The following is an 18,354-nucleotide window of genomic DNA, read 5'->3' on the forward strand; positions in this document are numbered from 1 at the left end:
GTTTGTTTGTTTGTTTGTTTGAAGTGCCATTTTCAATTTTTCACCTCCAACTCTGAATTCCTTAGCAAAGGAATCAGCTTAACATCTCTATCACTATATGACTAGAGAAGTGACATTGGTAAAAATGTCATCTCTTTTGTTCTTAACTCAGTGTTTGATTTTGTGCTGATCTGACTCATTCACTGCCTTCAAAATAATACCTTTACCAGTTTAGATTTGGATCATCATTTCCCAGATCTCTTTACCCTTTCTTCTTCAGAATACAGGCATGTTCTACCACTAGATACACTGGAGCAGGTTGTGGTTTTTATTATATATGCACATATCCAAGTAACTATTGTTTTCAGTTTCTCTCCGGCTTTAGACCAAAGTTTGGCAAGTCTAAATCAAAAAGCTGACAACTGTAGTAGTAACTGAAGTAAAAAACATTTAAACAACTAACTAAAAAAAAAAAAAAAAATCTTTGAAAATTATTTGAAACAAAATAGCAAATTTTATAATTTATATTGACTGATTTGCTGTTTGAGAACTTAGTATTCAGGAACTATCAGATTATCTTAAATAGTTGGTCTTACCTCATCAAAGTCTGCAATGATTTCATTCAGCAAGCGTAGACATTCTACTCCTTGGTTATTCATCTCTGTCTGGGAATAGAAGTCAGCAAATCCAGGAATAGAAGCAAACATCACACCAACGGCATCATAAGACTGTGAATACAATTCCTAAAAGAGCAATGAAGAAAACCAAGTTGGAGTTGAAAGACAGGAATCAGAAAATCGTTCTCTGTGCTTAACATCCACAGCTTACTTGTTCTACGCACAGTACATTAATAAGAGAATTTAGCCTTAGGATATTGTGAAAATGATTAGGAAGGTTCAACAGGAAGAGGCTGACAGCTCCCATATTTTTATCTTGGATTTCATGCAGGTTTTGCTCTTTACTCTAAATTCTCCTTTTGAGGTTGGGGGCTACACCATCAAAAAATCATAGAATCATAGAATCATAGTATGGCTTAGGTTGGAGAGGACCTTAAAGATCATCTGATTTCAATACCCCTGACATGGGCAAAGTTGCCAGCCATAAGGTCAGGCTTCCCAGGGTCCCACCAAAGTGGCCTTGAATGGTCCAAGAGATGGGACATAGCAAACTGGGTAACTTGTTCCAGCATCTTACCAGTACCTGAGTAAAAAATTTCTTCCTAACATCTAACCTAAATCTCCTCTTGAGCTAAAAATATTCAACTCCTTCAATATTTCTTCATAGAAAGTTTATCTAGCCCTTTGATCACCTTCATGGCTCTCCTCTGGACCCATTCCAACAGCTCCACATCCCTCCTGTACTGGGAACACAGTACTCCAGATGGGGCCTCACAAGTGCAGAGTAGTTCAAAGCAGTCACCTCCCTCTCCCTGCTGACCATTTCTCTTCTGATGCAGCCCAGGATAACACTGGCCTTCTGGGCTGCAAGATCACACTACTAGGTCATGTCCAGCTTTTTATTAAACAGGACCCCCAAGTTCTTCTCTGGAAGGCTGTTTTCAGTAAGTTTTTCTCCCAGTCTGAACTGAAATCTGTGATTGCCTCGACTCAAGTGCAGCACCTTGCACTTGGCCTTGTTAAACCTTAACATATTCTTATGCACCTACTTTTTGTGCATGTTCAGGTCCCTTGGAGTCATCAGCAAACTTGCTGGGGGTACATTTGATCCCACTGTCTATGTCACTCAAAAACATTTTGAAGTGCACTAGTTCCAAGACAGATCCCCAGGGACACCACTCACAACCAGCCTTCACCTGGACATAGAAACATCAACAACACTCTGGCTATGATCATAGTGTGCCCCGGTGGCACAAGGAATGGTGTAGGACCATGTCAAATGCCTTGCACAAGTCCAGGTAGGTGACATCAGTTGCCTTTCCTTTGTCCACTGATGCCATTATTCCATCATAGAAGGCAACCAGATTGATCCAAAATGATCTGCCCTTGGTGAAGCTATACTGCTTGTCTCAGATCTCCTCCAAATCTTCCATGTGTCTTAACGTCTCCTTCAGGAGGATCTGTTCCATGATCTTCTCAGGAACAGACATGAGGCTGATCAGCTTTTAGATCCCCTTTTCACTGCCAGATTTTAATTCTGAAAAAATGATTGGTTCCAATCCTGCCCTTATTATTTCCTCCTCCAAAGAGCATCTACAGTGTCATGGTAATCATAATCTAAGGACACTTCTGTTTCCTTTCATATAAATTAATACACAGGCTAGTTTGTTGAGGCTTGAAGAATGCATGCTGAGAGAATTATACTAGGCTCAGATTTTGAAGACAGAAAATATTCTGAGTCTTCAGCTTCCCAGTTTTTCTACTTTTGGTAAGAAACATCAATACTGAAATAATGTATCCTTGAGAAAATGCTTACAGTACTCATTTGAGAATACATTTTTGAGAGCAGAAATTAACATCATGGTCAGAATTGAACTGCATGATTGATTGTACTGAGATCCGGTAGATGCTACTGCCAGCAGACTCACACATACATCAGTACAGTAACTCTGGGAAGTCGTCTTACAAAAACCAAAAGTGATGACTCTGAATTTGGTGGCAAATAGTTGAAACAACAACAGTGATGTATGAGACATGTTTACTTTTGAAGGTTATCATGCATATGTGCTTATGTGAAAAGATAATTCCCTGAGAATCCATAATGCAGACATGATGCAACACCTTCATGTTTGGTAATGGGTTTGGCTTCACTTGAAACAGTGAAACTACTCTAACCTGGTTGTTTTCACAAAAACATTTTCTCATGTGAAAAGCAGTGTTTTATGGGAGTTTAATCTCCACAGGGTGCAAAATTCCTCAAGAGGATGATTTCTAAAGTGTCTTTCCTTGTAGCTCCTAACTATGTCATCTTCCCTTAGGTGCTATTTGAAATCACGTTTTCAGAACACAGTGATTTCTCACTGGATCTAATTTGGCTGCTTACATCCATCTTCAAACTGTACAAGCAGAAAAGGGGAGCCTTGAATCTGCACAATTAATATGTCGCTGTTGGCAACTTGAATCTTGAAGTATTTGTCACGTCTTTGTTATAAAATGCAATTCTAAAGTTATATAATAGAACAGCTTTTCCTCAGATGTTATAATATGCATTTGCCTTATTTCAGATAAGGACTAAGTGTCTTACTGCTGCTTCCCTAAACAAATGCTGGCTCTTCTTATATCCCATCAGCATCCTTTCTCCAAACACAGCCTTAAGGATATTCACAGACTCAGCAGAGTATTTTACGGAGTTTTCTTCCATCTGACTGACCTTCAGTCACATCTTGAACTTAACAGAGCTTTTCTGTGTGTACTGCAAACTTTCTTTAGAAACACAGCCACAAATTATGTTCCCAAAATGGATGCTCTGTTAATTGCACAAAAAACCCCAAACCCCTGCAGTATGAAACAGCAAAAATACTCTCTTGGGTCTGGAGATGTAGGATGTTTTGGGTCTGCCACTGGCTCTTGTACAGGTTGCATACTAGCTGACAGAGCTGCAATATTACTTCTGCAACACAAGACTATCTTAAAGCTGCAAAGTCATTTTGTTAGACTTTTACATCTTCTTTTAAGGAATGTTTTATTTTCCCAGAGTCATATGCTTGGAGGGATCTTTGAAGAATGCCATCAGAAGAAAGAGCATGTCGGACAAGATTCTCATGACCTTTGCCTAACTCCAAAGGTGGAGATTTCACATCCTCTGTGATACCCTGATTCAGCATTAGACCACTTCCTGGGTGGAAAATTTTTCCTGCAGCTGAATGGGATTTTTCTTCTGACAACCTGTGTCCATTTCCTCTTGTTCTCCATCTGAGAAGATCTTGTCTCTTTCTTCAATATAACTATATTGAAAGCAGTTGAAAGCAACAGTAAGATCCTCCTTCATCCTTTTACTTTTAAGGTTGAATAAACCCAAATCTCTCAGCCTCTCCTCATCTGCTGTGGTGTTTTAATGATAGAGGACTGAATTGCTGAATTGCTTTAGTAGGTACATGTGCCTCATTCTGGGAAATCTAAAATTGAAAGCAGCACTTCAGATGAGTACTAGAATGGCAGAACGCAAGGAATAATAGTTGCCCTTGACCTTAAAAATCCTTTTTTTTTTTAAATTTTTTTAAAAATATTTTTTAATAATATGGATCAGATACAAAAAATGGGTAATATTTGTGTATTGAATCCTACTGAGAATTGTGTACAAATAAATCTCTAATGTTTCTGCTCTAGTTCTGCTGATTAGATATCAGGAATAAAATTGATACATACTTCATTATCCCGATCCTTCTCCAAGAAGTGACGTGCAACATGACTGGGTAAAATATTCCGTAGCATATTTTCATTGTGCTCCCTTAACTCCTTCATTTCGTTGATTTCTTCTTTTGCTTGAACACGCCACAGAAAATCCAGTCTTGCAGTGTATTCAAGCTGTAGTTTCAGAAAGGAAAGAAAGGCAAAAATAAAGCCCAACAATATAAGAGTAGACATTGTATTGTCATCCTGGAAGGCTGCTCCTCTCATATAAGTGCTTCAATAATGCTAGAAAGGTTTTTGAATTAGAAAGAATTTCATTTCATTGACAGAAAAAGAGAATTTTCATGCCTCATGTATGGTGAGAGTTTGATAGAAATATTAGGACAAATAACATTTGTTATGTTGTTGGTATGGTTAGTGGATAGAAAGTTTCACTGTTATCTTCCTTTTAAACATATTGGAACATACTGGTCTTAAGTAAATACGTTCTTTTCATATATGTTTTCAGATGAATTGGGTTTCATGATAAAATAACACAAGTGTTATTCCAAACACATAGCAGAGCTAGGTATTTTACTACTGGAGGAACTAAATATTAACTGTTCAACACACTTTCAAGGAGGATTTTCAAGTCTTTAGCATCAAATTGTGATATTTATAGTGATAGGAAATGCATTTGTTTTTTGTCTTTTAAAATATAGTGAAAGATACACTATATCTGGCACCCCCTTGAGTACCCTATCCCTGTTCCATGATCATAGACAAGACCAACACTACCAGAACATTTGGGTGCATTGCACTAGAATTTCAGATTTGAAGGCAGATGCTACTTTAGGTTGCAAAAAGTCTGCACAGATACAATCTTATTGGAAGTGATGGTAATATATCCTTTCATGCTGTAAACTGAAAGAGAAGACATAGCTGTGAGACTTGAGATGTTCTAAATTGAGATAATGATTATACATTCAGCAAAGTATCATATTACATCAGCAAATAAATGCATTTTGTAATTGAGAGATGTATCAAATTGTATGTCAAAAGCTGCTGGAGTAAGGAAGTTGCTGGGACATAACTCATGTGCCAAGCTGAAGTAAAGGGCGAGTGTGCAGCGGAGGGAATGACTGAGAGAGGGTTCAGGCATTCCCAATGACAATTGGATCTACTTTTTTTATCATCAGCAGTGACTAATGCAAAAGCCCGCATTTCTTGAGAGCAGCCCTGAGGAGAAGGATTTGTGGGTGTCAGTTGATGAAAGACTCAACATGGACCAGCAAAATCTTGGGTTCAGAAAGAGTGACCACAGTATATCTGACCACAACATTAATCATGAAATGATCACCTTTTCTTGCACTGCAGTGTATCCCTTAATTAAGCACCTTAAATTTCAGTAGTGAACGAATAGGCAAGAACAAATGTATTACCAATAAAGCCTATGTCCTGTATATGGCATACAACCCAATCACTCCCTAGGAACTTGCAACCTTCAAGGAAATCAGGAAGTAGGGATCAACATTTGAAAGACAATATTTTTCCTTTAAGAATGAAAAAGGAGAGGATTTACATCACAGAGATACATACTCATCTATTGAAAAGTGTCTAAATCAGCAAATATCCTTCCCTCACTAAACTAAAATCTGTATATAGAAAGATCATTGAAAAGACCTGTGGCATATCAGAATTAGATTTGTACCTTTGTCACTTTTTAAACTAGAACAATCTCCTCCGCCTATTTCCTAATGTCTCCTTGTTTTCCCAAGTATGTAGGTTAAAGAGGTGATTGTTTTTGCACATGAACTGCTGTATAGGGATGATTGTCCTTCCCACAGGTCTTCGCAGAGCTAAGCTACAGCCCTAACACCGCTGTGTCCAAAGCAGTCCATGCCTGCCTTGTCAAAGTTTAAGCTTTCCTTTCTATTGAAGAGATCCAGATGAAGAGGAACAATCAGTCAACACTTGCCTGCAACAAAATACACATCTACAACCTAAAAGAAATCAGAGGGTGTCTTTGGCTTCTGTTTCATAGGGTCTCTTCATAGATCTAATTGGGATGGAGGAAAATGAAGGACTGAGTGTTGTGTGTAGATTTGTTCCCTTTGCAATTGTAAAACGGTTTTGTGGTTTTTTTTAAAGCCATAGAGATTGTACTCAGATGATAGGTTACTGTGTGTTTTCACTGCGTACCCAGCAGAGAGGACTATATGCGACATTGTATTTTCATAAGATTTCAAGGGATGCTTTAAGTTCTACTTACCTAATTAAAAGACATAGCAGTCAATAAACACATTTCAGTAGAGTAGCTCTAGCCTCAACATTGTTCACAGTACTCCTTTTGTGTACTGTTCCTCAAGTTATCTTTCAGAAACATTGCTGCAAAATATGTTCTACTCGCTAAAAATTGAATTTCTAATAGAGAATTAACCTATCTAGTTTGATGTCATTTATCAGTTACAAAAGTTTAGCAGACGAGAATATCTTTATTTCCTGACTAAAATACAGGTAAGCTTTAAAGAAAAATCTTTGATTAGGCAGGCTCACGCAATTTTTTCTTGATAAGAATCTAGCTTAAAATTCCATGGTGGGGATCAATTTTAATTTACACTGGATAAAGAACAGTAAAGAACTGCCAGAAATGAATTGCCCAAAAGCTCTTTTTTATTTTTTATTTTTTGTAATACCACCTATAATGAGACATGACTTATGCAATTCTAATTCAGAATACTTCAGCCGTTTGTGAGAAGCTGTGCTGTAGAACAGCTTTATTGGAGTTAATGAGTTTTCCATCAGTTTGGATGATTGAAGACTTTTTCTTACTAATGTGCTCTGAATTTTTACTTATTTCTTTATATTTAAACAGATTGTTTTAGATTAACTCTGTAATAGGGGATAAAACAGCTCTGGAAAGTGTTTCTGGGTGCTTCTGTTGAATATTCTTAAATTGATAAACTGGCCCTATGAATCATGTGGGATAACATGAAGAAGTAAGCACATATCAGGGAGCATTTCCAAGTACAGTGTGGGCGTAGCTACCTTGTTTTATGGGGCAAGGAAGATTAATAGATTGTAAAAAGGAAGTATGCTCACAGACCTCTGGGCTGGAGAACAGTCTCAAATATCCTCAGTCAGGTTTTGTAAAATATAGACATTTATACTCATTTGTGATCTGGACAAGCATTGCTTGAATTCTGTCTAATGTTTACAGTAATGTTAACTCAGTGTTTTCTTTCTAAATACTTTAGAGCAAGTATACTTACTCTCTAACCCTTTGAACTGTATCTTTGCTTATGCTAAGAATTTCTTACCCTTCTAATACTGCCTCACTTAAATTAGGACCTACAAATGCTGGTGTTAATCACCCTAACCCTCTTCAAGAGAAAATATTCAAACAATTTGAAGATGCAAGACCGTGTCTAAAGAGAACTGTCACTGCTGCTTCCTTAAACACAATGGTCCTCTTTGTCTCTATGTGAACAGAAACTGCTTAAAGTCAGCATGCTTAATACACAGCACTGTAGTGACTGCCAGTCAGAAGCATTGTAGAGGAAGCACGCTGCTTTCAATGGCTTTTGCCAAGTACCTATGATAAATGAGATCTCATTTGATCCTTAGATTTATATTAACTGCAATATAACTTGGCTGTTGCTGAATACAGAACTGCACATGTTCTTTAAGAATGCCAAGCAATGTAAGAAGTAGACTTTCTTTATTCAGATTCTGCATATGATTTATTAAATTGTTAAAAGTCATGTTTTCACGTGGATAAAAAGACAGTTGGTATTCTGGAAGCGATTATTGTTACATCCTGCAATTGCAAAGGATGTAGGGAATGCTTAAAGCAAATGTTTACATTACCTGTTGACCGTGATAAAATACAGCTAAAAGGAACATTGCCATCAGTAGTAAAGATGCCTCCTTTGTACCCAGGAAGTCTGTTCTGAATAAATAAAGAAAAATGAAATAAAATACAGTTATTGATTTGTCAGTGTTTATTGTAACTGCAGAAAGTTCATTCTGTAATGCACCCCAAACTTTTTCTTTTTCTTTAAAAAATATTCTTTATTTGAAAGTTTAACCTACAAATGCATAATTTCAAGAAGACAGGAGTGTTATTTGTTGTCCACAAAATTACTTAATATATCTTCAAGTCTCGCATACAAAACATTGATTAAAACATTAAAGAGAACTAGTCCTAAAATGGAGTCCTTCATAACCCACTAGTTACAGGCCTAAAGCCTGTTTTAACCCTATATACTGTGATGTTTTGAGCTTGACTCACCAGCCAATCATTCAACCATCACGTTTTGTTTTAGTCTAGCTGCATTGGGAATTTTATCCAGGAGAATATTGTGAGAACATTATTAAAAGTTTTGCTGACATCCAAAAAGATGACATTAGCTGGTGTCTCTTGGTCAGTATCAGGTGATATTTGTCAGGAAATCTAAGATGATAGAGAAACTAGAGTGTAAAAAACAGACCTTGATGGAAACTAATTCAAATGGAAACTTGTTTGTGAGAGATCTGACTAAAGTGACCCTGTGGCCTGACGAAGAATTTACAATAAGGAAAGGTATTATTATGGGATGAGTCAATAGTATAGAGCAAAACATTCTTGTGTAGAGGTACGAAACATCTTTGTTGTCTGCAATTTGAAATTCAAGTGTTCCCATTTTGAAGTTGGGAAACATGGTGTCCCAAAGATTTCATCCTAGAAGGACTCTAAGCCTCAAATGTAGAAGTTACATATATTTGTAACTGGTTATTATAGCAATATAGTAATTGCAGAGACATATGACTTTCACACTGGGTTGCAATACTTTCTATTAAACTAATTAATATTGCTAAGCAAGTAGAGAAACTTCTGGAAATAGAACATTCAAGCTTGTGCTCCCTAACCTTAATGTTGAAGCTCAAATCATGCTCTAATATTGGAGTTACTTAGCACTTGGTACATCTCTGTCCTGTCACTGTCTTATCACCTCCTCCTTCTGGGAAGGATGCCTGGGAGGAGGTGTATGTCCTTCAAATGGCCTCCTACAAAATGTTATCATCCCTATATTTCTTAGATCTCTGAGATTCATGTCTTAATTTTTGACATCTGTACAAGTAAAACCCTGCCCCTAATAATCAGATGTTCACTCATGTTTGCCTAATAGGAGGTATAAATTTCAGTTAGTACTGCTGGAGTTTCCAGGACTAGAATCCAGTGATCTACACAAAACATGAACGGACTATGAAAGACAGAAGAGATAATTTCTGCTTAATATTTAATTATTATCATGAAATGAGCATTTAAATAAAAAAAAACCTGAGGGAAAAAAACCTCAGAGCATAAGTCTTTCTGGATTTGTCATTGCAACCAATGGTATTTTTAACTATGATGCTTTCCAGTACATGTTTAGTCTTGCAACACTTGGACTTTTAATATAGATATAGATATAGATAGATAGAGATACAGATTAGATATAGATATAGATACAGATTAGATATAGATATAGATATATAATTCTATTTTACATACATACAATTTTAATAATCATAGCCAGTTCCTAAAGAAAGCTGTGAACACTTACTCTCCATTGTGATTTAAGTGGTCGTATTGAAGGAAAAGTGAAGCATAAATAGTCTCAGTCAGCAGAGCATAGATTGCAATCATGATGAGAAGTACTGCCAGCTTCAGGACAGAGTTGAGACGAAGAAAGACTGCACAGGTCACCATTGCCAGCACACCAGTGAAGACAAAATACTGAAAAGAAAAAAAAAAACAGTCATTACTTTTGGCTATCAGGGATTATATATTCGATCCATAAGTATCTACATAAATGATCGAATATTCATAAATATCAAAAAAGGTTTGCCTCAGATTTGGCTCTCAGGTAAATCTTCTTAAAGTGCTTGCTATACTTTAATGTTCAGTTAAAAATCTTATTTTGCATGGCACCTCCACATTAGCAGAAATCCTCATATTTACTGCAATTTCTCACTATTAGAAAGAAATCGGCATCCTGTATTATGAAAGGAGGAGAGTGATAGATGCTGTATGTAGTAGCATGTTATTTAATAGTCAACTGAGTGAGAATCATTTTTCCTCCCTTGGATTCTGAATATTCACAAAAGTTACGTTAATCAGTATAGGAGAATCATATTCCTGCTTTATCCTTCTGCAGTTCTATTTAAAGAGAGGATAAAGTGCACAGGTTGGGATGCATTTTTATTATTATTATTATTATTTTTATTTTTAATACTTCAGGTCAAACACAGATTAAAATGTGATGCCTGGAAGTTTTATTCATATTTCGTTTTCTAATCTCATTATCGTCTCACGTTTCTCAACGATTAGTCATCTGTCAAATGCAATCCATACACCTGATACTTGATATAGAGAGATAATCATCTCCATGAGTTATTCAAATCTGAAATGGCAACATCAACACCCACAGTCCAAATGTAATTTAAATTAATTCCCACCATAAAGCTTTAGGAGAGATTGCAGCATTCATTTTTCTTACAGCACTTTTATTTAGTACAGATCCTCTGTAGAAAAGTGCATAGCTCTACAACTTGCAGAATACTGATGGCAATATCATGACACTGCCTTATGACTTTCTGTGTGACATACGCATGACCAACCCATTGATTGTGATATCTGCTTGCTCATCATAGAGAAGATTTCTTTCTTTCAAATGGAAATTTACAATCACTACATTAGAATGACTACTATTTTTGCAATATAAGAAATTTTAGTCTCCTCTAGCTTCATATGAATTAAGTAGCACATTTTCTTGAGTTGGCATATTCAGTCATTGTTGGACGTTTTTCTAATTATTTTAAAATATACAAGATAATTATCAAAAATCAGATATCCAGATAAATCTGCACTCACAAAAAAGAAAGCTGGATGAACTATATTGGTCAACCATTTCCTAATGTCTTTTCTTGTCATTGTTCAGGAGTGAATGAGGATATCACTAGCGAGTCAGGGCCTCCATTTTCCCTAATGATTTTTAATGAAGAATCAAAGTTTGTTTTGACTTCCAATGAAATGTGGGTCTTGTCACATCTTGACATCTCACTTCTACTCATTTTTCAGCTCTGTGCTGTACACTGTTTATGTATTTCCATAGTTTTTTCTGTGAATGGGAACAACAATAAAAAATATCTGGGTACATAAAGGTTCTGGTTGTAATGTTCTGTTAAATTGTAAGACTGATTCCTTCTGTAACCCATATCAGTTTTTTCTATCTATGTTACGCTTCAGCTTTACAGAGCTATTGAGACACCTGACTTCACCACCACTACACAGGTCACTGATTCCAGGTAGTAGTTATGTAAATTTTGTTATCTGTGCCTCAGATTAAAAGTAGCCTCAGAAGTACCTCAGGATAGGAACAGATGTCTGAAAAGGATGCAGATGAATTGAACGTCTGGTTCTTCAGAGGTACTGGTTTGTCAAAATCACACCATAGCTGTGAATAAAGAAAGAAAATAAACTCAGGGCTGTATTGTGCACTGGTGACTATGTGACTGGTGGCTGGGTTCAGGGCATGGAACTGGCTGATCTACTGCTTTCTGTCCCAGATTCCTAGCTTCCAGGAAGGACTAAATGGACAGCAAGAAGAAAAGAGGGGATGAAAGGGAAAAGAAACAGCTATGCACACACTACAGTCATTCCAGGTAACCTTCCTATGCAATCCTGTTCCCAAAGTGGAAAAATGAGCTCATCTGACATTGGACTCTCAATAATTACTCCCTGAAAATGCATATACTGTGCTACAAATTATGGAGAAAAATTATTAAAATGTGAACATAAAATCAGGCCGCATTTGTACAATTTCTTTCAGGTAGGGTTTCCTGATTATTTGCTATAGATGTTATCCTTACAGAGATAAAAAAAATATTGCTTTTTAGTCTTCAGGCCTTCTATTTTAGTAGTATTTCAAACTAGTTGTATTAAATATAAACAAAATGGTAGTTTTGAGTTGTAATACATTAAGGACTAAGAACACAGGAAAAAAAAATCATTAATAGTTTCATATTTTGACAGTTAAAGCAGATGGAGTTTCCTGTCACATGTATTAGCCCAATATGTATGTTTATACTAGGTCACTGCATCAACCTCTTGTGTGCAAACTAGTTTCCCTGGCCCTCTTACTAACGGAGAGAGGGTTTTTTTTTTTTTTTTTTTTTTTTTAAATGAAGTCCAACTACTTATAATTAAATTCGAATGAATTTTGAACTTGGAGCTCTCTTGTTTGATATTTCTGTAACTTCATCATCATTGCACCAGCATTTTCTAGATTTTCTGTGCAGCCTTGCATGACAACTGATAAAGATACCCTATGCAAGTTCACGAGGTGTGCAGCACCTCTATGCATGTCAGAGTTCTGTGACAGCCAGTCTGGGTGCCTTTTTAAAAGATATTCAAGAACAGAAACTTTTTTTTTCTTTTTTATTCTTTTTTCTTTTCTCTTTCTTTTTCTTTTTCTTTTTCTTTTTCTTTTTCTTTTTCTTTTTCTTTTTCTTTTTCTTTTTCTTTTTCTTTTTCTTTTTCTTTTNCTTTTTCTTTTTCTTTTTCTTTTTCTTTTTCTTTTCCTTTCTTTTTTTTTTTTTTTTTTTTTTTTTTTTTTTAAATAATGTATATGATAAAGTAACCTACAGAACCCATCTTCCCACCCAAAGCGTTATGGTCCTTCTTAGAAAGCATCCAAGTCTTACTCCACTACAGTTGGCTGAATTCTCAATGGATGAACATAGCTGAATGACTGAGCTGCATTGATAGCTTTTAGGTACACGTTGGTCAACATACGTCAAAATAATCAACAACAAGCAATGGAGAAAATCTTGTAATCAAAATACTCTTAACAAATAGAGTATAGTCACCTTGTTCCAAGGACAAAATTCATTACATCAAAATATTACATCAAATTCAATTTAAAATCCTCTAAATTCTATAGCACTCCTTAGTGATGTGTACTGTAATGCACCAGTGCTGTTAGGAAGCTTTCAGCCCTGTCATTTACCATATGTATATTTTCTCAGTGGAGACATTCTTTCTCCAACTGATTCTCTTATCACAAAGGAACCAAGACAAGTGATGAGTCCTTGCATACTGGCAATCTGAATTCAATCAAGGATGAATGACAACAATATAAAATAAGACAACCTGATATTTGTTAGTGAAATTTGTTAGCAAAAGGTGACACAAATCAGTGAAGTATCAGATTTCAGTATCATTTCTGCAATTATATACTAATTGTAATTATTACAGGATAATTATCATTGCAGTTGTGTTATAGTTGCTATTATTTTATTGTCATTCAATGCTTTCTTGGTCTCATCCATGAATAACAAAGTTCAGCTGAAAAAGCACAGCTAAACCATAAGTGAAATGTACCCCAGGAGATGAAACTGTAATGAACGTGTTATTTTTTATGTATTACTGTGATATTTACTTTCTTCTTTGCATAGACTTCAACACCTAACAAGTCGTGTAGCCTGATTACCTATTCAGTTCATGTAAAGCTGTCTCACATTTATGAAGACATCCAGATAATCAGGACTCCACTCTATTTGCATGTGTATTAAATGTCTTCCACTGACCCAACTCTTTAACATGTGACTTTGTATAGTGTCAGGCCCACAGTATTTAATTAGCAATATTTTTATGTAAGCACAATTGTTTAGCAAATATTTAATACATACCTTTCCTCAGTTACACTGACAAAATTTGCTGTAGGTCTGTAATATCTGGGTCTTAGTGGAAACATGTACACTGGGAGTCCAGTCAAACTAAATTCCCTGCATGGGCAGTGGAGAGAGGAAAATCTCCTTAACGGGACCAGTGCAATCACAGGACATGTTGGGGATACCTTTTCTTCCACACTGATCATAAAAAGATCTGCAAGCAACCATGTCCATAGTTTGATTTGCTTCAGCGAATGTGAATCTGGGCTGAAGGAAACTGATAAATTCAATAAATGAGCAAATGTCAAGTTATGATTAGAATTTAGGATTTTTAACTTTTCTCCTGCAGTGATGTTACTGGCCCAATGTCATCTGCTCAGTAGGTATGTTCTAGTTTTGCTGACTCTTCTCAGTTTTTAGCAGGATAATTGACAGGAGAATTGTGTGTTGAGGAATTTAATATTTACAAGCATTACCTGGACTAATAATCTTTAAGAAAGCGTAGAAGAATGTCAGAAAATGAATTGTTCTCAAACTGTGGATATATTGAACAGAAATTAGCAGAAGGACTTTAAAATATATGATTATCATGAGGAAAAGTAATTAGATATTTCAGAAATGCATAATTCAAGCAACAAACTAAATTTCCTGAAATTGTGGTACTTTGTCATATTTAAATCATAGCTGGCTTATAAACACATTATTTAGCAAGTACTTTAGCAAGCTTAATAATTCATAAATCATTTTATCCTGCATAATAACCAGTGGTTCCCTATGAAGCTTACAATATTTATGATGGCTCCAAGAAAATTAATCAGAATGGATGCAAATATAATGACATTCCTGGCCAAGTAGGTCTCATTAATCCAGCAGCAAGTTTTCCGGAGCATTAAGGGTAAACATTTGTAATCCTCTGCTGTGGTGATTAGCACAAGAGCGGAGTGCAACATAATCAGAATAGAAAATTGAATGACCATTGGTATCACCCTGGGAAGGAAAAAAAGAGAATCCAGCATTAAACCTCATTACTATACCACTGCTAACAAAAAATTATCTGCCAACAGGTAACTCTAGGAAAAGTCAGTTTTCATAAATTTGAGACAATTAGTTCATGGAAAAAAAGACAGAGAAAGAAGGGATTTATTCTTGTTCAATGTGTCTGCCATTGCTTCACATTGCTACTTAATGAGTAATTGCTCTTAAAGAAATAAGCCAAGAAAATCACTACCAGTGCCTCTATCTGTCTAACTAGTGTCTGAGCAATCAGAATCTCCATTCTTTCTGGATGCAGTTGTCCTTTAAGTTGCTTTTATAGCAGATCTATTCACACTGTAGGATTTTGTCTCCATACAGATATATATATATATCTATATATATGTCTTAAAATTATTCTGTATTTCTCGTTGTAGATTGTAACATCAGAAGTTACTAGGGCAATGATGCAGCTTGATTTCTGACATGTCAGGATATGATAACTACAGAAATGCAAGATTTCCCTGATTTTAATTATTAGTGAGTGAACTGCTGCTACAAAAAGAATATAATCAACTTCCAAAAACAAAATAACACTCTCCAGATCAACTGTTTTCGTAGAAACACTTCGAAATATAAATCAGATGAAAATGTATTCTGTGGACTGAACATCAAATGGACAGTTCAGTTCCTTCAATTCCTTTGAATAAAATGATTAAAGACAGAATTTTGTCTAGTCCATCTTTTGTTATATTTTTCTAAATCCTTTTTTTTTTCCCCCTTGCTTAAATCTAGGACATGAAGTCAATCAAGTAAATCACATGCTTGAGAAATGTGGAAAATTATTTTACTTCACTCAGAAAAAAACATTCAGCACTTCATAAACTAAATTTTGCTGTTCCCACTTGGACCAGTTATTCTCTTTTTGCACTTCTCAAGATTTTTATGACAACTAAATTTGTGCAAATTAAAAGTAACTTTACTGTTCCTTCAAAATTCTCCTTTCTTCATGCTGCTTTCTCTTACCTTTTAAGAACTGGAGTAATCAAGTAATTAACATTTCTAGTGTCCTATTTCTATACATTCCAGAACTCTATAACAATTTACTTGTAATGTCTCAGTAAATAAAATATTTGAAAGAAGACTATCAGAGCATCCCAGATAGACTTCTACATTTCCAGTTGGCTGAGTGTATGTGTCATGTACTCTGCTAATTAAGCTTTTGGTAAGTATATGTTTTATCTTATTAAAAATATGAGTAGTTTTTTGTAGCACAGAATTATGTCAGAAAACATTTCTAGATTATATAGGAAAAATACAAAAATTGAAGTTCTGTTGTCTAATAAGTTGAAATACGGTGAACAATGCATTAATGTCTGTTGAGAGCTTCTATGTAGTGATATTAGATTTGAAACTGTGTACTACTGGCACACAGTGCTATCTTACACTTCAGCATTTCATTCCAACAAGATTTTCCAGAAGTATGTATGTGACTACTACAGAAAACAGCAGAGCTTCCCCAAAAAGCTCATCTAGAAGTAAATCTTGCTTTTGAAAGAAGGGAGAATGTAGCAAGTAAGAACATACTGCATTATGAAGAAAAGAATGAATAATGAAGAAACAAAGACTGGAGAAAGACCACAGACTTCATGATGTGCAATTAAAACTTTTCTGACAAGAGTTACAGGATTCACTGAAAGTTCCAGAGACAACAGATTATTTGATGATGTCACGAAAGCAGTTTCTGCCTTTGAAAATACACAGGAAGACACTGATGCTTTCTGTAAAATAAAATATGTTCATAGATACTCTGAGGATGCACTTATGAACAGAATCTCCCTCACTACTCTCTACACAGATTTTAGAAGTAGTACATTGTCCAATTATTTTCTTTATTATCTTCTTATTATTTTCTTTATTTTCTCTTGAAAAGAAAAATGAATACAAGAAAATGAAGACAGTTAAGATGGAGCAATAGAGTCAAGATAAAAGAGCAATAGAGTCAAGATAAAATAAAGCCAGGGAAGAGCTGGACAATATGGTCATGGAGAATTAGTCAAGAGAGCTTATCAAGAGAGCTGTGTAGTTTAGGTATCCAAAGATTCATCTTACTACCAAGAATTCTCATACTTATTCAACTGAAAAGCACCTTGTGATCCCGTGATTGACTGGCTATATTTCAAATCCAGAGCACAGACACTGGTTTACAAGAATTATGTGAGATGAACTGCTTCAGTTTAATCACTAGAATATTCTGCAATAGCCTTCCTACTTTCCAAAGCCATATGACTGAAATCCTCTTTGGAACTGATAGTTTCTATCTATATCTTATATAAATATAGACAGTCTATTTATGCATATGTAGCCCACCACTGCTGCTGACCTAGACTGACCCAGCTTTAAATGAAACCAGAATAAAGCATTAAAAAAGATTAGGGTCAAGTCTCAAGATGTCAGACCAGAGGACAAGAAAGCGTGAGTTCTTATTTCAGTTTTCCACACTCTAAATTTAGGACAAAATGTTATTGTGTTATAGTACTATACAGACAGCATCTAGGAGCCTAAATCTGGAATATAAATCCAAAAATGCAATACAGCCTGCTTAGGTCCCAGGGAAACCATGTCCTTGTTTTTGTTCGTATTAAGTATTTAAGGAGCAATTCATCTGTTGTGCCTATACAACTGAATGTTTGTCTTTTTCTCTCTTGTCTTCTTAAGACAAAAACAAAACAAAACTCTTCACATCTAAGACCTCCAAAGGATCAGTCCAATATTTCTGTTAAGATTATACTGACGGTATATTGGTAGGATTAAGTAAGGAAGAAAACATTCAGAGGTTAGAGGAATTGGAAAACAGCAACATAAACTGCTGCCAAAGAATTTCTCTCTGAAGTGGAACACCAGGGTTAGGCACCCTCTACATTGAAGAAGCAACTCAGGGCCAAATGATTTTTATCCCAGAGGTTCCTTTAATGTCAAGATCAAATGAGGTTTGAAATTGAGCTTTTGCCTCCCCTCTTCCTGATGCACAGTTGGAAATCAAGAGTTGTGAAGCCAGAAGGAAAATTTATGTAAAACAAAGCATGCAGATGTCTAAATGAACAATTTGAAATCTTCTTTTCTCCCCGCAAAAGAATAACCCTGGGAAAAAACGTTAGAAACAACTGTAGCACAGAAGTTCACCCTAGTATAATCTATTGTCCATGTGAGCATAGAATGTTCATTGCAGGAGATTAATCAAACTCCCAGGACATTCAGATGGAGAAGATGGATCACTGTAAGATAGGCAATGTAACTTAATGGCTTCACAGAGGATAATTACAGCAGAAATATGGCATTAGTTTATGTCAAATACTATCCCCGACTCAATAATTCAAAGCAAGAAAACTGCTGATAATATTGTTAACTTCTATGTGGT

General features: G+C 35.6%; 1 protein-coding gene across 2 annotated transcripts in view; it reads right to left on the reverse strand.

The window, feature by feature from the left end:
• ADCY8 (adenylate cyclase 8) overlaps positions 1–18,354 on the reverse strand; it is a 113,186-nt gene that overhangs the window by 9,387 nt on the left and 85,445 nt on the right. For both annotated transcript variants that reach the window (XM_015856337.2, XM_015856336.2), the window contains 6 exons: positions 14,750–14,951; positions 11,657–11,746; positions 9,854–10,026; positions 8,136–8,217; positions 4,302–4,460; positions 576–722 (listed from right to left, as the gene is read on the reverse strand). In XM_015856337.2, coding sequence (XP_015711823.1) covers positions 576–722; positions 4,302–4,460; positions 8,136–8,217; positions 9,854–10,026; positions 11,657–11,746; positions 14,750–14,951 — 853 coding nt within the window. The remainder of the gene's footprint in view (positions 1–575; positions 723–4,301; positions 4,461–8,135; positions 8,218–9,853; positions 10,027–11,656; positions 11,747–14,749; positions 14,952–18,354) is intronic.

Source organism: Coturnix japonica, chromosome 2 (genome assembly GCF_001577835.2).
Source record: "Coturnix japonica isolate 7356 chromosome 2, Coturnix japonica 2.1, whole genome shotgun sequence".
In the NCBI taxonomy this organism is placed as follows: domain Eukaryota; kingdom Metazoa; phylum Chordata; class Aves; order Galliformes; family Phasianidae; genus Coturnix; species Coturnix japonica.